Consider the following 22,444-nt stretch of genomic DNA (forward strand, 5'->3'; position numbering starts at 1 on the left):
GCTTATCCAGCATGTATATATACACACCTGGTACAATATTGTCATCCTGACAAAATTCCTGCTTTTCTGTGTGGCACATATCGTCATGACATGCACTTTCGTGTTGTGCTGTTAGTCTGTAACCAAAAGATTTTTAATTCTACGGTGCATATAGATGAAAATTCACATCCCTCTGACAAACCATACCAAGCTTAACGAATAAAAAAAACCTAAACAAAACAAAACAAAAAACAGAGCTCCGTTTAATTTCTCACTCTTTCTTAGTGTATATTTATTGCTTGAATGATTTCAAATAGGTTTGAGTACTCATGTACAGAAAGGAAAAAAAAAAAAAAAAAAAAAAAGGAAAAAAAAATTCAACAAGAGAACCTTTCTAAAACCGAACATGAGACAAACTTGTGCAATCCCTTTAACAAATGCGTTTGTTTTTACAGTGATCAACACAAATCGGTGAAACATGCAGAATTACTGAAGACGAGGATGATGATGATGAACATTGAGGTGAATTCACATTCATATGCATATGCTTTAACTGTAGTGATCGCTCTAGCTCGCTGCAGAAATGAGATTTCCCCCCCCACAAAACAGATGATTTAAGTATGCATATCTTGAAAAGCCCCTGAGAAAAAGAAGAATTAGTAACCACCCATTTTAATTAGACATGCAAAAAAAAAAAAAAAAATTTAATTCACTACTCTACTTCTAATTCAAGCTCGGGCTTCAATAATAATAATAATTATATATTTCGTTAATGCACGTGTGTATCTGTGGGGGCTGATTTAATTTAACTGAATTAATGCAAGCAAACAGACAAACAAAAACAAACAAAAAAAAAAGACATTAATAAAACAATCTATGGCAAATAGCTCACGGCGTCATAATCATAGACATAAAATAAGTGATATAATATAAAGAACTTCAAGATTGTTCAGCGCTACAGTCATTGTTTCCGATTCTCCTCGGCGTTCAAACGGGAGTCCACCTTAGCTCCGATCACTCATATCAATAAATACATAAAATATTCAGTGTGTTCTCCTTATCTTTGACAGACCTGCGCATACACACTATACACTACAAGCAAGCGCACACATTTCTCAAAACACACCATAGTAGAAAAATGATTTGTTTTTCCGCAAATTCAAATCCAACCCTGTACTGTACGTGAACAGTTTGGCCTTTGAAGGGTTAAAGTTTAAAGACTGACTTGATCGATACTCTTGAATTGTGTTACTGTTCATTTGGAAGGCATGTGCGGATATTGTGTCGAAAATGAAATTAAGCTTTTTTTTTTTTCCTCCCCAGGCAGCATTAGAAATCCTATTCTTAAGTGCTGCCCAAATACCAATTTTGCGATATGTTGTAAAACCGATTATCAGCACATGTCGGTTGCATAGTTTTTGGCTCCGAAATGCAGCATTTCGTTGTTGATCATCTGAGTCTTAAAGATAAACTTCATTCAGCTAATTAGAGGTTTACGAGGTTAGATTTGCTAACTGCAGAGGTACTAAAGAGACGAGTATGAAAAGGTAGAAGGCAGTGTGAACAGCACAGTTGTATAAGTCGAGGCAAACAGCAGGGCGATTTCAAGTATAAAACCCACAGCACAAACATCACTGCGCTAAAACATACAATAGACTCTGATTCACATTGGGATTAAATGCAATGTGTACTGCGAAGCACACTTCTGTCTGATGCATCGTGTGTAATAACCCTGGCTCGAGTTCAATCGTGCTCAAGTCTGAAATAGAAAGTGGACCAAAACGTCCACTGGATCCATCAAGTGCATCGAACACGATGAAAGCAGATCATACGGATTTGTATTCTTATTTGGAAACTCTTCCATCCTTGCCAATTTTTAAACCAAGCGTACATAATACAAGCTTTTGCCTAAAGGCAGTGTCTGAATGTCAGGCTTTAGACCCCAAACCACCAGGGGGCGCTGTCTCAACCACCAGTTACGTTCTATGTTCAACACACCGCAGGGCTGGAGAGCATCGTTTATCATTGAGAGAAGAAAAAAAAAATGTACAAAAACTGGCAAATATTGCCAAAAAACATTGACCAATGATCACGCAAACTGATAACCAAAAGTATACTAGGCCACTGCGTGAACCAATGACACCTCCAAAACCTAACGAAGCCTATTCAGAACAAAAAGGTTCAGAGAGATACACTCTCAGGCACTCCTCTAGAAGACTAAAATCAAAGTGGAATTGATTTAAGAATAATACATATAATGGTGCTAATATAAATCATCGATTTATCATACAAAACACTAATTTATTCTGATATAAGGATTATAGAATTAATTAAAAAACACACAATCATATACATTTGATTAAAAATGATACTGTGCAGTGGATCCAAATCTCTGGGGGAACGAAAGAATCATTAAGGCATTGAGAGAAAGTTTCCAGTTTTGCATTTTGCATGCATTACAACGTCTGCATGAAGACGTCCGATTCGTCTCGCATCGTCTTTTAGTGTTTGTGTAAGATCATGGAAGTATGGCACAGGATTAACAGAATCGACAAGTCTCAGACAACGGGCTTGTCTGCAGCTCCATAGTCATCCTTCAGACTGGGATCTGCTGTATCTTTGGGTTCTGGGGCCTTAGTATACAATTCATCAAGCTCGTTCGTTTGAACTTCTCTGGAAGCTTCTGCCGTGGCTGCTTCCTCTTCTTTGACCCCAGGATCAACCACCATCTCTAGGGATTCCTCTGCTTTTTTGCCGTTCTCAGTCTTGGACGTCTCGTTCTCGGCAGGAGCAGTCTCACTGTCACTTCCAGAAGAACACCGTAGATCTTCCCCATCCATAGCACTATCGTCTCTTGCTCCATCAGCCTCATCTGCTCCTCGGTCGTCTGGGGTTTTCTGGTGTATACGCTGATGCCTCACCAGGCTGTGTTTCAGAGTGAAGGTCCGGTCACATGTTTGGCACTGATAAGGTCTTTCTCCTGAATATAAAGGAAAAAAAAAACACACAAAAAAAAGTAAAATTCCCCAAAATCCCCAACACAATGGATAAAAATCAACGTTATATATTCAGACTTAAGTATTCTTACCAGTATGTGAACGCATATGTCTGGTCAAGTCTTGTAGGCTCCAAAAACGTTTGCCGCACACATTGCAGATCTTCTTCCTCTTGTCAGGTCTACCTCCTGGTGATTCGAGCTCTGAAGAACCACCCTCTTCCTCTTCGTTTCTTTCCTCTTTCTGTCCTTCCTTCTCCTCGTCCTCGGCACCACTTTCCACAACGCTGCTGCTCTCCTCTTTCTCAGCCGCACCCGTGTCCTGCTCAGCTTCCTTTATTGGCGAGGTGCTGGTGTCAAGAGATTGACTGGATACCGCAGGCTGATTTCTTCCTTTCCTTCCTGCATCTTCATTCTGACTGGCCTGCAAATGAATCTTCTGGTGCCGGCTGAGGGTGGCCGCATGCCGGAAGGTCTTTTTGCAGGTACTACATGTGTGAGGAAATTCCTCTGATGGTGGATCCTCTGGTTCCACTGCAGGTTCTGCAGCCTTGGGCTGCTCTTGCTGCGTTTCTGCGAGTTTGAGTTCTGTTGGTTTGCCGGCAACGTTCATATCAAGGCTCTTGTTGCTCTGAGAGTCATCATCGTCCTCACTGTCGTCCGTGTTCGTGTGAACGTTCTCAACGGATTGTGAGCTTTCTAGATCGTTCCTTGACTCTGGTGATTCTGTGGCTATGTCTTTAGCCTGCTCTATCAAGTCCATGTCATTTGTTGTGGTTTTGTCCTCTTTTTTGGGATCAACAGCATCTACCACAACAGCAGGCTCAGCATCAGAAACACCCTCTACAAAATAAATTGTTAAACGAGCACCAGTTAAGGATTAGTTGGTACAAATTTTAAACCAATTACATATCCCCACAAGAATTTTTACGGGTCGTGGCGGTCATACCTGTACTTCCCTGTGACCCTTCGTCGGCCTTGGTTTTTGGGTGTGACCCAGTCTTCTGCAGTGCGCTGCGATTGGACATGCCATGCTTACGAAGAAGGTGGCGCTCGCAGTTGGACTTCGTGGAGAAGAATGCATCACACTCAGGACAAGGGAACGGCTTTTGGCCTAAGAGAAAAATCATTACATCATTACTGTTTACTTTTCACTGCTTCTAATGGTCTATATGGGGTTAAGAAAATGTTTATTATGTCAAGGAGTCACACCAAAGCACGACTGACCTGTATGTGTTAGCATGTGCCTCTGTAAAGAGCTGGTCCAAGGGAACACCCGAGGACAGTATGGACATTTCATCTTCTGCACCGAGTTCGAGTACGCATTCTTCTTCCCTTTGCTTTGTGGTCGAACCTTCTCTTTGTCTTCCTTTCCTTCCTTCTCTTCCTCACTCGCAGATTGTTTCTCCTTTTCTGGCTCCATTTGCCTCAGCTGTAAGAAGGAGCTAAATTTATTGGAATCAGTAGTGGCCAGCATTTTCTCCACACTTGGTAACTCTCCACTAGACTCCAAGTCAAACCCACTGATGGATACATGTGTAGAATCACGGATCTCGTCCTTGAACGGCCTCTTCTTGCCTCTTCTTTTTGATGCATCAAGGGAAGGACAACTGAAAGAAGACCCAGGACTAGCAACACCGTTGGAACACTTTTTATCAATTAGTGTTTCACCACCCATCGCGCCATCGCTTTTCTCAGAGTTTATTCCTGTTTTGAGCAGCACTGGGGCAGCAGACACGGAGGAGATGATTTGGGCAATGGAGGCCAGAGGTGGCATCTCTGAAGTGTTGGAGGCGGCAACTGGCTTCGGCAACAGTGGCTTTAGGCGTATGGGGGGCTTGGTCATATCACTTGCCAGAGTAGAGGCAAGGCTAGGCATGGATGCTGGAAGGGATGCATGGACACCCGAGACCTTTCCTAAAAACCTGGCTGTACTTGGGGAAGGAAGCTCTTTTTTGACCTCCTGGCTATACACTGAAGTCGTATCAACTTGTTCTGTCTTTATTTTCTTTCCTTCCGGTTCCTTGCGAATAGACAGGTCGATAGGCTCCATGGAGCAGTCTTCTGACAGAGAGGGAGAAGCTGCCTCTGGTTTTATATCAGAATGAATAATTTTCAAAGTTTTGCTGGAGAAATCCAAGGGCTGGTCTTGAACTGCAGCTTCAGAGAAGGTACTAAGGTTCTGTTTACCTGACTGAGACTGGGCAGGAGAGTTTGTCTGGACAGAAGAAGGAGCTGTGACAGGTACAAGAGTGTTTATATGATCTTCAATTTCCCTCTCTTGCACTTCTGAGTGTTGCTTAAGCAAGTGATGGATGCAATTCCTTTTTGCAAGAAAGGCTGCTCCGCACTGGCGGCATTCAAATGGTTTCCTCTGACAGCCATTGAGAGTTCGGAGATGAATCTGTAGAGCTCTGTAGGTCTTCAGATCCTCTCCACAGTAGCGACAAACTGTGTTACCGTTATTAACTGGATCCACAAGGTCTGGTGTCGTACCACCGACTAAACCGCTTGCACTCGAGGATGGGGTAATGTACTCGATGTTTTTCTCGATCTCTTTTCGAGTGTTTTTCATGTGCTTCTTGCGCAAATGACGCTCACAGTTGGCCTTGACTGTGAAAGGGTAGTGACAAAGGCGGCAGACATAAGGACGTTCACCGCTGTGTGTTCGTAAATGCCGCATCAACGTGGCGTTATCCGGAGCAGTGTAGGTGCAAATGCTACACTTGTATGGAGAAGCTCCATAGTGATGAGCCCTCATATGAGCCTGGAGGCCTCCTGGGAAGGAGAACACCTGTGTACAGAACCGACACGGGTATTCTGTCTTTGAGATCTTTTTGCCACCTGAGGTTCTTAGATCCTTTTCTTTACCTTGGACATCTTCTTGCTTAATATCCCCAGTAGTCATGATTGTTGCCCCTGTGCCGTCTCCTACTAGATGTGCGTTCTCCCAATTTGTAGGCGAGGAAGACGTCGAGGAAGAAGGGGTGTTTGGGGACTGTTTGGAAATAAGAAGTTGGGCTGTTGGGGGTGGCAAGCTGGGGCTGATGCAACCTGAAGAGGCTTGCTGGGCATTCATGACAGGAGGAGGTGGTGTGGAAGTTCCCATGCTGGATCGAGGCGTCACCAGCGGCTTGGGTTTGAGAGGAGTCATTTGTTTGGGTTCTGCCTGCAGAGGACTTTCTGGACCTTTCGGGAGCAGTGGCAAAGTCATCTGAGATGGCATAGCGGCAGCCATCTTCAGGATTTGCTGGATGTCAGCAAGTTCTACTCCTGTTTGACTGACAGGCCGGACAACCAAACCACCCTGAAGCGGCTGCAGAGAAAGAAGGCTAAGACCATTGCCCTTGTTCAAGCCTTGAAGAGAGAGAGGATCTAGAAGACAGAGGCCAAGATTACTATTGGTTTCTTGAGGTAGATTTGTTGCAGAGGGCTCAACGCGAATAAAACGAATGCTGTCTAAAATTTCTTGCTGTTTCTCCTCCGCAGTCTGCTCAGGCTTAGCGAGTGAAGAATGCTGAAGACCAAGGCACTCCATGAAATCTTTCTTCCCATTTAAACTTACGCTGGCCTCCTGCGGTGCTGATCCAACTCTCTTTGGAATCTCTTTGGAATCTCCAGAATCTTTGGCTGTATCTGAAATAGTGTCATCTTCCTGTTTCCGGGCTTCGGCGTCATTGTCTTTATGAGAGATTATGTGGAGATCCAGAGACACTTGAAGAGGAAAGGCCTTGTTGCATACATCGCAAATAAACCTATGGAATTTGCTAGCGCAACGTCGCAAATTTGTCTCGCACCAGACCTGCAGAAAAGAAGTTCGAACATTTATTATTATTTTTTTCCCCAGTCAGGACACGTAAACATTTCAATCGTTTGTGTATTTGTGCACACAAACCTGTACCTGTGCAATTTGGGGGAACTTGCTGCAAGAAAAGTCAATGAAGGACAGATCGCTGAAGCCAAGGGGTATCGAAGGGTTGCTCTGGATAAACGGTCGTCCGTTGGGATCTGTGGGCAGCTGCTTATGAATAACGGAATTATGACGAAGGAGACCTCGATGGGTACGGAAAGTGATACAACACAGGTTACACCTAGCACAAGAAAGACCATCTTAACATTAACATAGTTCCAGGTAAATGCATGCCTGTATATGAATGATTATTTATTTTCGTACTTACCTGAGTGCAGTGTCAGGATGCGTCTCCATGTGTGACTCCAAACCATATTTACAGATGAATGTCTTGAAGCAGATCGGACAGTGCAACAGGTCTTCTTCACGCTTGGCAGGGCTCTGCTCCCCTGATTCGTGCACTACAAATACCTAACATAAAAGATCGACTATTAAAATCAAAATCGAATTTACGCCAATTCGGTCCTCACTAATGTTTCTTTATTTAAAAGTGTTAGCCACATTTGCAGTTACGTACTGCTTTATCGTTTGTTTGTTTTTTTTTTTTTTTGTATTAAAAAGTAGGATCCAAGCCACCGCAAATAGAAAATAAGACCGTTTGTGGCGTCGTACCTTTTTACTGGGTGGTTCATTGGTTTTCTCTCCATCATCCTCTGTACTTAGTTTCCTCTTGGGGGGTTTGCGGCGCTTGCTTGGGGAAATGGGACGCGAGGCTGGGACACCGTTTGGGCCCTTGTCATGAATTTTCATGTGCCTATAGAAATCGAAAGGATCTTATCGAAATCAGATGACTGGCATCCACCAACATTTGTTCTATTAAGGCTACATGATCTTACTGAAACATGATTGGGTGAACCCCCCCCACAAAAAAAAAACAAAAACAAACAAAAAAAAAAACACCCCAATGATAAATAACAACGAGCAAGCAAAGCCAGATTATTTGGTTACTAGTACAAGATCATCTTGTGGTACTTAAGACTAAAACCTGTACTAAATGACAATATTTCAGAATTGAAATAAGTATCACTATTATTTTTCTTATTCTTTGTGCTTTTCAGTACCCAGTATGTTTAATATGTTTCCAAAACACCGTCCTAAGGTAAATAAGCTGAATGGACCGACAATTCCCACATAAATTCTGTTTAAGAGAAGAAAAAACACCCAGACATTATAGCTACATAATGTGCACTCTTTATGTGCTAGCAAATGTTATAATAAGATATAGTTCTAGATCGACATACTGCTGGTTCTGGAGAAACATCCGAGTGTACAATTAGAAGGCTTTGAGGACTCTATAGCTAACGAGCTGATGAGTGTGGAGTTCAGTGAACCGCGTGAGCTCGAGGAAATGTACAATCTCCATGCTGACAGCAGAGGGCTTTCTCTGCGAGGGGTCAGACGGTAGCGAGTCGAGGGAAAGTCACATTATGACATGCTGCAACGTGTGCCGCCCGCTCCCTACAGCGGTTTGCAGGAACAAACCCACCTTTCAGGTTCCACCAGATATATGCCTCACGATGCTTCATGAACCGAAGCTGTCGGTTAAACAGCGCGTTACTAAAAGAACCCGACTCTGTGGTATGTCGGACTGCACGGTTCCTGAACGCAAACGGAGGCTCGGCATCCTTCTCGTGTTATCGAGACGAAGTCGACGAGAAGGGACGAAGCGCGTTATCGGAACGCCATTAAAGTATTAGGCGAGTAGATCGGTTCAGACGTCCAAACCGCTATCGTGTTCCACCGGATGATGAGGCTTTCCACCGAACACGTTCATACATAAAGTGTTCATGAACATGCTTATTTCATTTGTTAACATTCAGGTCCAAATGATTCAACTTTGACGACCACAATTACAAAATAAAGCAATATACGTGCAAAAATTTACACACCCTAAGACTTTTACATGATGCAGCTGAGGTTTAAAAAAAAATAAAAATGAATAATAATAAAAAAAAGATCCCTTAATTAACGACTCTTGTTTTGGAGTTCATTAGCGTGTAATGCTACAGAATTACTAGAATTATTATTTTTTTTTAACTTGATTTGGACTTTTTGTGTAAAGATAAATATACTCGAGACATGATTCATCGAGCATGGTGAACAGGTTTAGGACGAATAATGATATATTTCAGTATATATAAATGATATAATCAGTATAATGTATCGATACTCTGATGACAGGAACGGTGTAGGTAATACAGTGATATTAAACAATCGATTTCACCCGTCAAGACCACTCGATCGTCTCGAAAGGCCAACGTTCACAGTCTAACTGACGAATCTCCATAGATCGTCCCTCTACGTCGAAACAAAAACGCATGCAACGAAAGCTGATGTTCACGTGTGCACACGTAGCACTTCATATGAAGGATAACGACTGGAATGCACGGACCGACGTTTTATGGAGTGGAAATTTAAATGGCATTTTGGGCGACATCTGACAGGCCTAATGCGTGTCTACCTCTGCGAGAGAACACATGCCTGACCGGGAGAGAGAGGATAAATGTCAGCAGGCGCAGTGCTCGGAAGCTTGTTTTACATTCTGCAGCCTGGGACGGATATTAATAGCAGAGTAGATGGAGCGAGGGGCCGTCCATATGTGGACCCAACCCCGGCAGCCTGAATCCTGTTCCATCTCACGTCGCAACTCTCTGGCCTCACTCACAAACTCGTCACCAAAGAACGCCGGCGAACACACTGAGCAAACAATGAGCATACGCCAGAAGAGCGACGGGTTAAAAAAAGTGCGCCCGGGTTTCAGATGACTTGATGCAGAATTGCAGAACTTTCCTCCTGCAATGTCTGGACTCGACAGCCAGAGGGTGCTGTAGAGCACAGAAAAAAGTTTTCCTTCTTGCAGCCATGTGTTTCGCAATGACAACAGATTATCCACAGTCGTTTCGACCAGTGAGGTCATCGATCACGAAAGATGAAGACCTGCACTCCTTCACAGCACTTCCTTCTCACATCTGGGACGCAAAAACAGCCTCAGAGTGGCCTAAAGCATCCAAACGATACTCAGTACATCTCTTTACTAAACCCCACCCCCTCCTTTTGCTTCTTCTTCTCTTTCTCACCCGTTCTCACTCACACACACACACACACACACACACTCAGACTCCTTTTCTTCTCCCACCCCCATCTGGAATGCCTGCATGTCTCAACTGCACAAGGAGGGCCTCTATGCTCATCCCATAGCCGCGCCACCACAAATGAAAACGGGCACGAACACACACTGAAGTGCAACGTGCAAACAGAATTATCTCTCACATACAGACACAGAAGCTTGTGCATACATCTCTATCTTAAGGCCCTGATGCAACACACAGCCGGAGAACTAAATGGAGTTCGCACATCAGCAGAGACATCACAGAGACCTTTTGCTCCTCTAACACCTCATTATAGAAGCGACAGTTTGGCCAACACACGCTCACGATACTTTACAACCGTTAGAATGAGTTCATCTGTGTGAATTAGTTGGGTTTTTTTTTTGTTGTTTTGCTTAGAGGTTATATTTACCAGCTCATTCTCTGACACTTTCAGTGATGTCAACGTGTTGCTGTGCATCACGTCTGTTTTTCTGTTTGCAATCTCATGCAAAGAGCAAACGTGAAAAGAGCTAACGCTAAGTGCTTCTACTCTGTAGAAGGGGGAAAAAAGCAGCATGTTTTACCTATATATTCAATTAAGGCGTAAAAAAGTGAAAAAAAAAAATAACTACGGTCCTGATTTATTTATTTATTTATTTATTTATTTAAAATTTCTGCAACTAATGCCTTTTAGCAAACTGGTTAGCTAGCTTCGTTTCTAACATTAATTTTAAAAAAAAGTGGGACCAAACACTACCAAGACATTCTAGAAACATTCTGTAATATATACACCACACGTAATATTATGATCTGGACAAAAAAATATGCGTCTAATGCGTATAATTTGGAAGGTTGCATTTATCGGACTTCGGCCATTCTGAAGCGGCAATCCATAACACCAAACAGTGCGCAAGAATTTCAGTCTTATACCTAGAAGCCTTATTTTCTTGGCGGTTTTGATAAAAGGGAGATTTTTGATGCTGGAAAAATTCCTTCCTGTGACTATATTAAAGCTAGCTAATGTAGCATGACCTGACAGGTAGCATTTGTAACGTTGTAGCTAGTTATAGTATTAGCATTAGCAATTAGTCTTTTACTTCTAATTTAGCAGCAAATCTGACGGACACGTTTCGATTTTCTACTGTTTAAAAGCTGTACGCAAGCCAATCAAACGCGTCGGCCACGTTCACTCATAAGAACTGCATCCGCGACGGTGTAACGGCCAGCGGGTCGACGGCTAGCACGTATTCCCAACGTTCGTTTTTGTATGACTGGGAACGATTTCCGAGAAACATCGAGGCAAACTATTACGACGTGTTTTTGATATAGTGTTCTTGTGACGGAACCTTTTCAGAAATATGTTTTTGACGATATCGTCTATTACAGTGCCATGGATAAGTAATCTCGAACTGAAATGGATCATCTCGAACTGTATAAATGGATTATATCCTAATATCGGTCTAAAATAAATTGACACCCCGTGATATTGGATTGAAGAGAAAATCAATATAGTTTGCAAAATTATTTACAAATGAATAAAGAGAAAAGCTTGATGAGAAACCCCTAAATTAGTTCCAGGTGCCATTAGAAGTCACATAATGAGTCGGTCTGGGTGCGATGAACGCGTCATGTGATCTCAATGTAAATACACCTATTGCTGGAGCTGAGCAAGAAGCAATTCTGATAAACAGACCAAAATCTCCACTGTGAATTTTTCCAAGCAAGATGACACCTTTGGATTCGAAAAATCCAAAAGATCTATTAGCCTTTGGTACCTGTGCATGTTTCCGTTGGTGGTGAAAGTCTGACCACACACTGAGCACTTGTAGGGTCTCTCTCCGCTGTGGACCAGCATGTGGCGATCCAGAGAACTAGCCGAGCTCAACGCCTTTCCACAGATGCTGCACGAGTGGTCGTTCCCCCCGATCTCTGTATTATGCTAAGGATGAGCCAGGACACAAAGAAAGACGCGTTAGCCAGATGTGGAAAACAAAAACAAACAAACAAACAAACAAACAAAAAAAACGGCTCATGTGATGATCGTAATGTTCTGCCCGGTCCTTGCTAGTATCGCTGAACGAACTATCCTAGCTTGCTGTCTAGATTAGACTGATTATTCTCAGTAGTACAGATGAAATAACGATTAGTGCAACTCTAACTCTCACGAGGAGGTTCTTTAGCTGTGCTGTAACCCTTTGGACGCGACTTGACATGCGGTGTTCGTTTCGGTCGTACCGCGACGAAACATTTTTCACTTCAACGTGTCGGAAATCTCCTCTTCTCGTTTTTTAAAATTTTTTTTTTTTTGACACCGAAACTTTGTCCTCCAAGTGTGTTCGATGATTTCTGGAATACGACGTAAATAAAAACGCCGGCTTCGATTCCGTACCTGTCGTATATGCATAGTGAGATGATGCTGCGTCTGGCAGTTCTTATCACACAGGGGGCAGATGAAGGTCGAGCGATCTTTCACTTCCTGTAACACAGAGGAAAGCCATCTTAGACAGAGCACTCGGCCACAACGACAACCTGGTACACTCGAGCGCTGCTCTTGCATAAGCCTCAGACTGACAGAGGCCTGTGAAGCGCAGACATGAGACTGGAAACGAGCGTCTTATTGCACCATTCTGAGCTAAAAACCACTTGAATGACGACATCTGAACAACCGGCGCTTTACACATCCGTCTACATCTTCAAGTGGAATCGAACGTACGACTATCCGCACACAACGTTTACAGGATATAGTCCGAATTTTCACGAGATTCTAAAACAGCTCGAGATTTCTCGGCGTAGATCACGCATGATGCGGCGAAACCATTACGACAGCTGGAATTGTATTTATTTATTTGTTTTCACAGTCCCCCCCTTTTTTTTTTTTTTTTTAAACGAGAAGTGCCGCATTTAAAAGGCTGTGAATACAGTGCTGCTTTCAATTCGGTATTTAAAAAAACGAACAGGAGTAAAAGAACCGTTTAAAATACGACGTTGCCACAATCGTCTCGTCTCCAAGCGTTTCATTTATACCACAGTGCTGCTGAATTCTTGAAGAACGTTTCACGCCATAGGAAAGTCTTCGGGACAGACGAGTTTACGCTTCGTGCTTTCTTGGTAACGTGATGAACTGCGATTTTTTTTTTTTTATTCGATCTTTTTTATTTAAAAATAAATAAACAAATAAATAAACAAACAAATAAATAAATAAAAGAGAGAAGCTGGTGACTGAATGGCTGTTTACAGCTACTATAATGTAAAGGAGAACAGCAGCTAACTTGTTTTGCAGCACTATAAACGGATAAAAAGTATAATCTGTCGTTTTTTTTTTAAAGAATATAACCTTACTATATACTTTTAATTTAACAGCGGTGCTTTTTTTTTTTTTAGAAGGTCTAATACTGTTTTTATTGAAATACGCAATCGATTGTTGATGTTTTTGTGATGCTGATAATACGGTTAAAAAAACAAAACAAAACAAAACAAAAAAAAAACACACTGTGACAAATACTGTCGTCTTATTGGCCACATCCGATGATGGAGAAACTCAAAATAGTCTAAATCCTGGCCTTAAAATGACTTTCAATTTTCACATAACTTCAGAATGAGTCTTAACAACATTCCTCTTAAAGCCAAGTGCTGAGAGAAAGCGCAACTCCTGGTGTGAAATCTGAGAGGTGTAACACAGCCGGGGTGCAGGCAGAGCGAGGCCGAGAGGACCGTGCTGATAAAGCCGCTGTGTTCTTCGGGTCCTTATGGAAGGACGCGCGCACCACAAGTGGCCTCTGCATGTGTCCCGAGGAAGGCAGCAGCTCCAGCTGGCAGCGAGCATCAAGAACATGTGGGACAGGCAGCTAAACGCATGGAAACACACTCGGCGCTGCTGAATGACGGCTGGAGGGGGTTGAAACACCTGTTTTTTTCCTGCACAGAGGAGCGTTTCAGCGTTTTAATTGGAGGCGTAAGACGTGCACGGTCGCTGACAAAGGGGGGATTGAGAGAGCACCATTTGCTGCCATTCGTTTCAGTGGTGTAAACTCCTGCCCTCAGCAGCACCTCTGGGGTGATTTAATGTCCAGAAAACACGTGGGCCACTGTACGATGGTTCATTATCTCTTACTGAATGTGTTCTTTACTAATCATTTGTTTACCGTGCTTCAGGCGAGGACGTTACGCCAATTGCAGATTTTGTTGATTTTTGAAGTGTAAAGAGAAGAATGACTACTTTAGGGTCTTTTTCATCAAATATGAAGTAAGCATGCATTAAAATGTGCAGAGAATGTGATCGGGATTTTTTCTTCATCGGTTGCTGCACAGGTTGTGTTTTCTTCTTTTCACCTCAAAACTCAACGAAATATGGGATATGGCCAGGGGTGCGCAAACTTTTGCATACAACTGTAAAAATATCATCAGCTCCTTTAGTGACGTCAGGAACAAACTTGGGCTGACACACTTCAGTTTTTGTACAAGGCTGATGAATGCACCGATTTGAACAGACAAACAGACAAATAAACGAAGCTCACCAAACAAAAGTGTCTGAAACGAAAGACAATAAACTAATAAACAAATAAAGTTCAAACAAAAGTGTCTGAAACGAAAGACAATAAACTAATAAACAAATAAAGAGCAAACAAAAGTGTCTGAAACGAAAGACAAACTAACAAGCAAATAAATAAAGTTCAAACAAAAGTGTCTGAAATGTAAGACAATAAACTAACAAACAAATAAAGTGCAAACAAAAGTGTCTGAAACGAAAGACAAACTAACAAGCAAATAAATAAAGTTCAAACAAAAGTGTCTGAAATGTAAGACAATAAACTAACAAACAAATAAAGAGCAAACAAAAGTGTCTGAAACGAAAGACAAACTAACAAGCAAATAAATAAAGTTCAAACAAAAGTGTCTGAAATGTAAGACAATAAACTAACAAACAAATAAAGTGCAAACAAAAGTGTGTGAAATGCAAGACAATAAACTAACAAAGTTCAAACAAAGAAAGTTCAAACAAAAGACATTAAACAAACACAAAGTTCAAACAAAAGTGTCTGAAACGAAAGACAATAAACTAACAAACAAATAAAGAGCAAACAAAAGTGTCTGAAACGAAAGACAAACTAACAAGCAAATAAAGAAAGTTCAAACAAATGTGTGTGAAATGTAAGACAATAAACTAACAAAGTTCAAACAAAGAAAGTTCAAACAAAAGACATTAAACTAAAACAAAGTTCAAACAAAAGTGTCTGAAACGAAAGACAATAAACTAACAAACAAATAAAGTGCAAACAAAAGTGTCTGAAACGAAAGACAATAAATAAACAATGTAATACATTTCACGAAACTGTTCAAAACGAAAGACAAAAAATAAATACATTTTTAAAAATTATAACAAAATGGAAATTAGTAGGTTAAACAAAAATGATCCAAAAATTGTAGTAAAAAAGTCAAAGAAAAATAATGAAATAAAATATTTTTTTAAAAATTAAGAAAAATTCAAATAAACATGCAATCCAATTTTGTGTCTTCTGGGTACGTCATCCAAATACGTCATTTATACAAATAAAGTTTTTTTTTTATTTATTTTTTTTAAATCTATTGTTTAATTTGTAATAAAACCCAGAAAAAGAGGAGACCACAGTTTTAATTGAAGTAAATAATTACCTGTTGCATTGCAGCTTGCGAGTGTGAGCTCAGAATAAGAGTGAAGTGCATTAGTGCATGCATTTTGAAGACATGACCGATTTACCTACAACAGTTGTATAAAAAAACCCCGACGTACCTGGTTCCTCCTGCCGGTGCGATTAGCAGAGGGAGATCTGCCGGGGGTTTTAGGGGACGCGTTCGAGGCAGCCGTGTCCGCGTCCCCATTCATATGGCCGGTGTTCGATTCGGTATGTGTTGTAGAGTTGGCACAGGACTCTCCATCTTCCTCGTCCTCCTGCTCAGCTCCTTCCTTCTCTCGCTCTTCCTCAGTTCCGTTCTCCTTCCCCGGCACTCCCGCATGCTCCGGTTCACCCTGCGACTTGTCTGTAAAGTCACGCACGTTAGCGGTCAGAACGGTTTAATGGAGTGCTACGTCGTATTAAAAAAAATCACCGTGACGTCGTACCTTCCATCGGTGCGGAAAGCTCCTCTTGCTGCCGAGAGGCTTTGCCATCTTCATCACACCTCTTCTCAGGTAAGGCGCTCTCCATGGCTGAGAAGAACAAAACAAAAATATACCGCCGATCAGATCATCTACAGACAATAAAAACCGAAGAGCAGTGTTTATTTGGAAGATCATTCGACAGCGTGTGAGGAAAGAGCAGATTTAAAAACAAGAAGAAAGCAGTCTCCTGAGTTGGAAAAAGTAAAGGCGCCCATTATTTTAACAGCAGGTGATGCCTCCTTCATATGACCTGCCCGGTAAACCTTTGAATGTTTCATATAGAGCTTCATACAGAGCGCCCGCCCCCCAATATAATGATATTTTTCTCATTTAAAATGGATCTGATGATGTATACGAAGTAAAACCTGAGTCTAAGTGATAGGGGCTTCCACTCGATACGCATTTAAAGCCGATTTTTTGTGAATTTATTATTTATATCACAAAACGACCGTTAAACGCGTCCGATATTCATACCAAAGAATCGGAGAAACAAAAACAAAATCTTTTATTTAAAATAAAGGACGAAAAAGTGTGCGGATTGAAACACAAATGAGTTTTAAGTCTAGTTTTAAAGAAAAAGCGCTTGTTAAATTTATACATACAGTAAATTAAATCATTACCGAATACATACGATTTTGAGTACTACGATTTGAATTTAATCACGTTTGTTTTACATGCATTTAAAAGAAATAAAGAAATAAAACCCGTATGAAAACAGTCAGAATGGCCAGAATGCAAATTTTGAGAAAACCTGAGAAGTTGATGAGAAAGAAGAAGAAGAAGAAGAAAAAAAGGACTTTTAAGAAGCAACCTTAAGGGTACAAACGAGAGTAACAGAGCGATGTACAGTTCCCCGAGATACAAGAATTGATGTCTGAAGTGTGCGGGCAAAATCTGGCACGACAACCGAGTCGATTCTGACATCCGGATGACTTACAAGTGCATTAACATTTCTTTATAACTCTTCCTGATGAACCCTTCACATCCCTTTTGATGGTTAGAGCGGTGTTGAGCTTGGTACGGTTTACAACCGCGTCAACGTAAGGCCAAAGTATGTCGAGGTTTATCTAGAACTGTACAAGTTTATATATAATCTATGTGTAGGTTTATACATAATCGGGCTGTTTTGCTAATCGTTCGCGTGGTCGTTCTAACACGCTGCAGAGTGACGGGGTGATGCTCGGAAAGACACGAGCAACAGCAAACATCAGGAGATCCCCCAAGAGGCGCCTGCTCAGCTGAGCAGCCGCACACCTCAGGAAGGGTTTTATCTCTCAACTTCCTCTTATAGCGCATGCCATACGTGTGTGTGTGTGTGTGTGTGTGTGTGTTCGTGTTACCAAACAGCAATATGTGGCTACTAGACTGAGCATCCACTGAGCAACACAGAAGGAGGAATGCAGTGTGGATTTCAGCTATACGCAGAACCTGCTCCACGACTTTATTATTGGCAAATTGGTAGCGATGTTAGTTTTGAAACTGGAATTAGTGCCAGAAAGAACCCCAGGGGAGGGGGTGGGGGGGGGGGGGGGGTGGGGTATAAGAGGGTAGGAAAGACAACCTATTGTTGAAGTAGCGACGTGGGGAGTTCGAGTAATACGATTTATTGCTTTATGTGAATTTTGAATTTATTCCTGATGCAAAAAACCCCCCCCAAAATAAACAAACAAACAAACAAAAAAACACAAAAATGTTATCAAAAACAAAATATTGGATCCTGCCCTTTTGTAGCGAACTACTACAGTTTTTCCTTCAATTTATGTTCGAGCCAGTACCAGATAGTTTGCGCTTGTAAGCAAATAAAATAAATAAAGAAATTGTCATGGAGGCATTGTTGGCCGGATACGGCAATAAAATAGACACCTTAAAAAAAATATGTGCACCAAAGACATCTAAAAATAATTACACAGGCCCTATGCTTTTCCAAACCATTGAACACGGACAATATTCGTTTACGTTGCCCCGCCCCCTCAGCTCTCCACCCACCCCCGGGTGTAACTTTAAAGCAGGGCTACTACATTTAGTACGGAATTTTATAACAACTATATGCTTTTACAACATGGCCTACATCTTATTATTATTCTTGTGTACAATTACTTCACGGCGAATTTACTTAAGCCCTGCGATGGACTGGCACCCTGTCCAGGGTGTACCCCGCCTTGTGCCCGATGCTCCCTGGGATAGACTCCAGGTTTCCCCGTGACCCTGAAAAGGAGTATGCGGTAGAAGATGGATGGATGGATGGATGGAGATTTACTTAAGCTCCTCGTTGCCTTCGCTGTTCGAATCGACAAATACACAGATACAGAGAGAGATAGATGGATAGATAGCTGCTGTTACTTTTCCGATTTGTACTACAAGTACATAAAATGTCAATGTTATTTGTTTAGGAATATCTAGATCACGTCGTATAAGGATAAGCAATCATCGTTCAAGAATTAGTGCCGTTTACTTGCCGTTGCTGATATCCCGTTACATCTCCCAGAGCTAATAGATATAAATAAATAGGAGCCACTATGGCAGTACATGTAAATTAGGCCGTGTCTGCAAATTGTGCTTGGACCCCTTAGATTGCTGCATGTGTCTCAATCATAATATATATATATATATACACACAAATTGATAGAGTGGGAATTGACTTATTCAACTGAATGATCAGCGCTCATTTCTCTTTAAAAAGATAACGTCGAATAGTTACGCAAGATTTAGACGTGACTTTTTATTATCCTGGACAAATCACCAAACTGAAGCACGGCCGAAGCATTTTGACCCACTAAGACGGATATTTAGTGCTTATTTGTGTATAATTTTCCCAAGATTGTCTTGTTGTGGAGTTGAACAGATTAGTCTCTTGGGCTGAGCTACATCACAGCACTAGAAACCATGCACATAAACATAAATAAATAAAAATCAATCAATCCAAGGCCTTAAGCACGGCAGATCGAGCATTAGAAACGAAGCGATATGCTACGGTTTTTTGTGTGTGTCAGCTCTACTTCTTTGAATTGCTGCCCCTCATCTCGAGTTAGCTGGTTTCTTTTCTGAGATTTGAGGAAGTCGTAAAATGCACTGCACATGGAAAAAAAAAAAAAAAAAAAAAAAAAAGAACAACGTGTTGCATCAAAGCAACTCGAGCAGCCTTCGATCAACAGCCCGCACCATGTTGTCTAAAACGAAAAACAGTCAACGCAAAAGGACTGCAACAGCTGCAGGAGACTGATACTAACAGCCAGACTGAGGGAAAGAGGGGGGCCCATCCCAGAGAGAGGAGGGTGGGGCCACTGAGAAAGAGAGACGTTCGAGAGATGAAGCACTCCTAAGAACAGAGCGGAGGAAAGAGACAGAATTAAAGAGACAGAGGCAGAGAGAGAGAGAGAGAGAGAGAGAGAGAGAGACAGAAAAATAGAGGCTGAGGAAGAGCGTGACAGTAAGAGAGATGGTCACGTGAGAGACGACTGGAGGATAGACAGGAAAGGAGATGTAGGAGACGCAAATACATGTAGGGGCCGGGCCGTGTGCGTCTCGCTGAGTGAAATCGGCTCACGGGCTGGAGAGAGGAACAGCAGGGGGGTTGGGCTGAGAGTCAAAAGCAGGAAGTGGCTTAGAGAGAAGTCGAGAGAAGACTGCTGCTACTGCTTCTGCTCTCTCTCGCTCTCTGCTCCTGTGTGCACATGCTACCGAAGGCTATGATTATCTCCGAGTCCCCTCCCCACCAACAATCATCCTCGATTTAGAATAAAAGAAAAGAAACATTCAAAGCCACTACTACATGTCTATTTTTTAACATGCGCTGCTGCCCCACCCTTATCCATTACTCAACATAAACGCACGTTGCTGCACAGGCCGTGACTCCGCGACCATACGACTAACAAATCGTCCACGAAAACATTTCCAAATGGGTTACATGCGATCCCCCCTCCCCATACTTGGAACCACCTGTCGCGAATGTTTGATACGTTCAGTGACGTGTCAAACCTGTTTTGGAGTCTGGCACAGAACTTTCCCTGGTCCTCTTGAAAACCCGCCTTCAGCGGACCGTGATGGAAGCTACCCACTCTTGGGGATGCATACCGAGTAACATCATTGGTCCGACCCGTCACGCTACTTCCTGTTTCAAGGACGGTGATGGTTGGGAAAGTGGTGCTAGGGTCAGCGGAGGAGATGGAACACCGTACTGAGATATAAACCTAGATTTTTACAGGACTGGAGCATGGTAATTAGCTTTGTAGTTGGGAGTGCTCGCACTAAGAGTATCACCAAAAAACCCAAAACAACCGTATCGTCTCATACAGTCCCGCACGGAGAAAAATGTCCCATGAGGACACATATTCCTGCACGATGACGTTCCATGCAGCCGTTCTTGGTCGTTGTGGATGAACTCGGCCCGTGCCTTTTGTAAACCTTTTGTACGTGCGTAAATGTGATGCACGGAATTGAGCAATCGATCCACATTCTTCTATGCGAGACCTAAATTCTCATCCAGAAATCGATGTGCTAACATAGTAGTGTTTTACTTAGCAGTAAGTAAAACACAGCCAAGTACGGGGGAAGTACGGTGCAGAAAATTCCAACAGCCAGGATGCGCCGGACAGAGAATTCGAGATACGAGGGAGGAACCATGCTGCTTTTTGTTTTGCGTGATGAAAAGATGAAATAGGAGGGTGGATAAAGGCTCGGAAGGATACGCTACTGGCAGACTTGTTTCAGAAAGGATGGTCGTAGTGTTGTAACACTGCTACACATACACACCCACATCTGTGAGTCAGCGAGACGGGGGAAGAAAAAAAAAAAAGGAAGAATTCCTGAAACTTCCCTTTGGAGCTTGGGAAGAAAAAAAAAAAAAAAAAAAAAAAAAAACCTCTGCATATCACACAGACAATACCTGCATCGTTTCTCCCCGGCCTCTTTCATTTTCAACTAAATGTTTTCGAGCAACACAAAGGAATGGAAAGTCTCTCTCTCTCCCGGTAGAATAGAGAACTCATGCATTTCCTGTTTGGTGTGGTGGCTGGGAAGGCCTGCGGAATGCCTGAGCCATTCTCCTCCTTCCTTTCCTCTAAACCCCCCTCCATCACCGCTGTTGTGATCTCGGCCTGCCGTCGTCCTCGGTCTCACGCGCCACATCCTTCGCGCCCCGATGACCCGAAACGCCGTCTGTCAAGACGACAGGAACGGGTGTTTGAACATTTGAACGTTACAAACTCGCACAGACTCATCTGATCACGCTACTTGTGCGTTTCATCCTTCATCAGAAGCACTGAATGCCATTCAAAAGGCCTGAAGCTTTGCTTACAGCGCTAAGAGCTGGGAGTGGTCTGGAATGCATAGCTGCCAAAGTATGCACACACACACACACACACACACACACAAAGATCACCAGGAGATTGAGCAACACCTCTTCAACATCACCACCCTACCTTTGCCGTTTTTGAATGATCTATTTTGCTGTCAAGGGATGCAAATCAGTGCATGCGATATATTTTTATTTAAATCCAAGGCAGCGAGCACACTTCAGTCAGTAGTGTCAGATGTTTTTGGCACTCGCCTATTCTGAGATCAGGGCCAGACACGTCAGGACACCCCCCCCCCCCCCCCCCCACACACACACTCATCTTTATATTAATAATCAAAACATTCACCATGCATCCTCACCTAGTAACTGAAATACAAGGATGAGTTCAAGCAACAACGCGAATAATAACGAAAGAAGAAAATTCATTCATTCGTCTTTATCCTAGTCAGCATTCTGTTGGACACACTGTGTGCAAGATAGGAATACACCCTGGATATGAAGACAATCCATCTCGGAGTACATGGGAACGATGCAGAGTAGATCATTTGCCTATCAGCATGCTTTTAGGGGGTGAGAGGACATCAAACAAAACCTGGGAAAGCGTGTAGACCTGGGAAAAGCTGCAGAACTTCACACGGACAGTAACCCAAGCTCAGGATTGAACCGGGAACCACGGAGGATGCACCGGATCCATTTATTTCCCCCCATTTTCGATACAATACCAAAATAAGAACTCTCCGAAACCTGATATTCATCCCTCCCTGACCATTCCACCCCACCATTTCATGTTTGCAGAAGCCTTTTAAAAAAAGGTATGCGTGCGGACGGCTTTATGGCCGTTATCTTTGAGCTGAAATGGAAAGAACGATCCTCATCGGGCGAGCGAACTGTACATTAAAACGTCCAGTCAACCATCAAGTCGACGTCGTACGCCATCACCGGAAAACAAACTTACGGCATCGACGAAAGATATGGATCATCCGATCCAATACTAATAAAGTGTCTGGTCCACAATTGGATAAAGATATCTCTAATCACTATT

The 22,444-nt window shown here is 42.4% G+C and overlaps 1 protein-coding gene across 4 annotated transcripts in view; it reads right to left on the bottom strand.

Annotated features, from left to right (window-relative positions):
• Positions 1 to 237: 237 nt before the first annotated feature.
• Positions 238 to 22,444, bottom strand: part of rreb1b (ras responsive element binding protein 1b) — a 41,288-nt gene continuing 19,081 nt past the window's right edge. For all 4 annotated transcript variants that reach the window (XM_017495651.3, XM_017495650.3, XM_017495654.3 and 1 more), the window contains 11 exons: positions 16,071 to 16,157; positions 15,741 to 15,988; positions 12,363 to 12,449; positions 11,749 to 11,912; positions 7,497 to 7,638; positions 7,153 to 7,295; positions 6,876 to 7,065; positions 4,202 to 6,776; positions 3,924 to 4,088; positions 3,068 to 3,817; positions 238 to 2,959 (listed from right to left, as the gene is read on the bottom strand). In XM_017495651.3, coding sequence (XP_017351140.1) covers positions 2,538 to 2,959; positions 3,068 to 3,817; positions 3,924 to 4,088; positions 4,202 to 6,776; positions 6,876 to 7,065; positions 7,153 to 7,295; positions 7,497 to 7,638; positions 11,749 to 11,912; positions 12,363 to 12,449; positions 15,741 to 15,988; positions 16,071 to 16,155 — 4,971 coding nt within the window. In that variant the 5' untranslated portion in view covers positions 16,156 to 16,157 and the 3' untranslated portion in view covers positions 238 to 2,537. The remainder of the gene's footprint in view (positions 2,960 to 3,067; positions 3,818 to 3,923; positions 4,089 to 4,201; positions 6,777 to 6,875; positions 7,066 to 7,152; positions 7,296 to 7,496; positions 7,639 to 11,748; positions 11,913 to 12,362; positions 12,450 to 15,740; positions 15,989 to 16,070; positions 16,158 to 22,444) is intronic.

This window comes from Ictalurus punctatus, chromosome 20 (genome assembly GCF_001660625.3).
Source record: "Ictalurus punctatus breed USDA103 chromosome 20, Coco_2.0, whole genome shotgun sequence".
Lineage (NCBI taxonomy): Eukaryota > Metazoa > Chordata > Actinopteri > Siluriformes > Ictaluridae > Ictalurus > Ictalurus punctatus.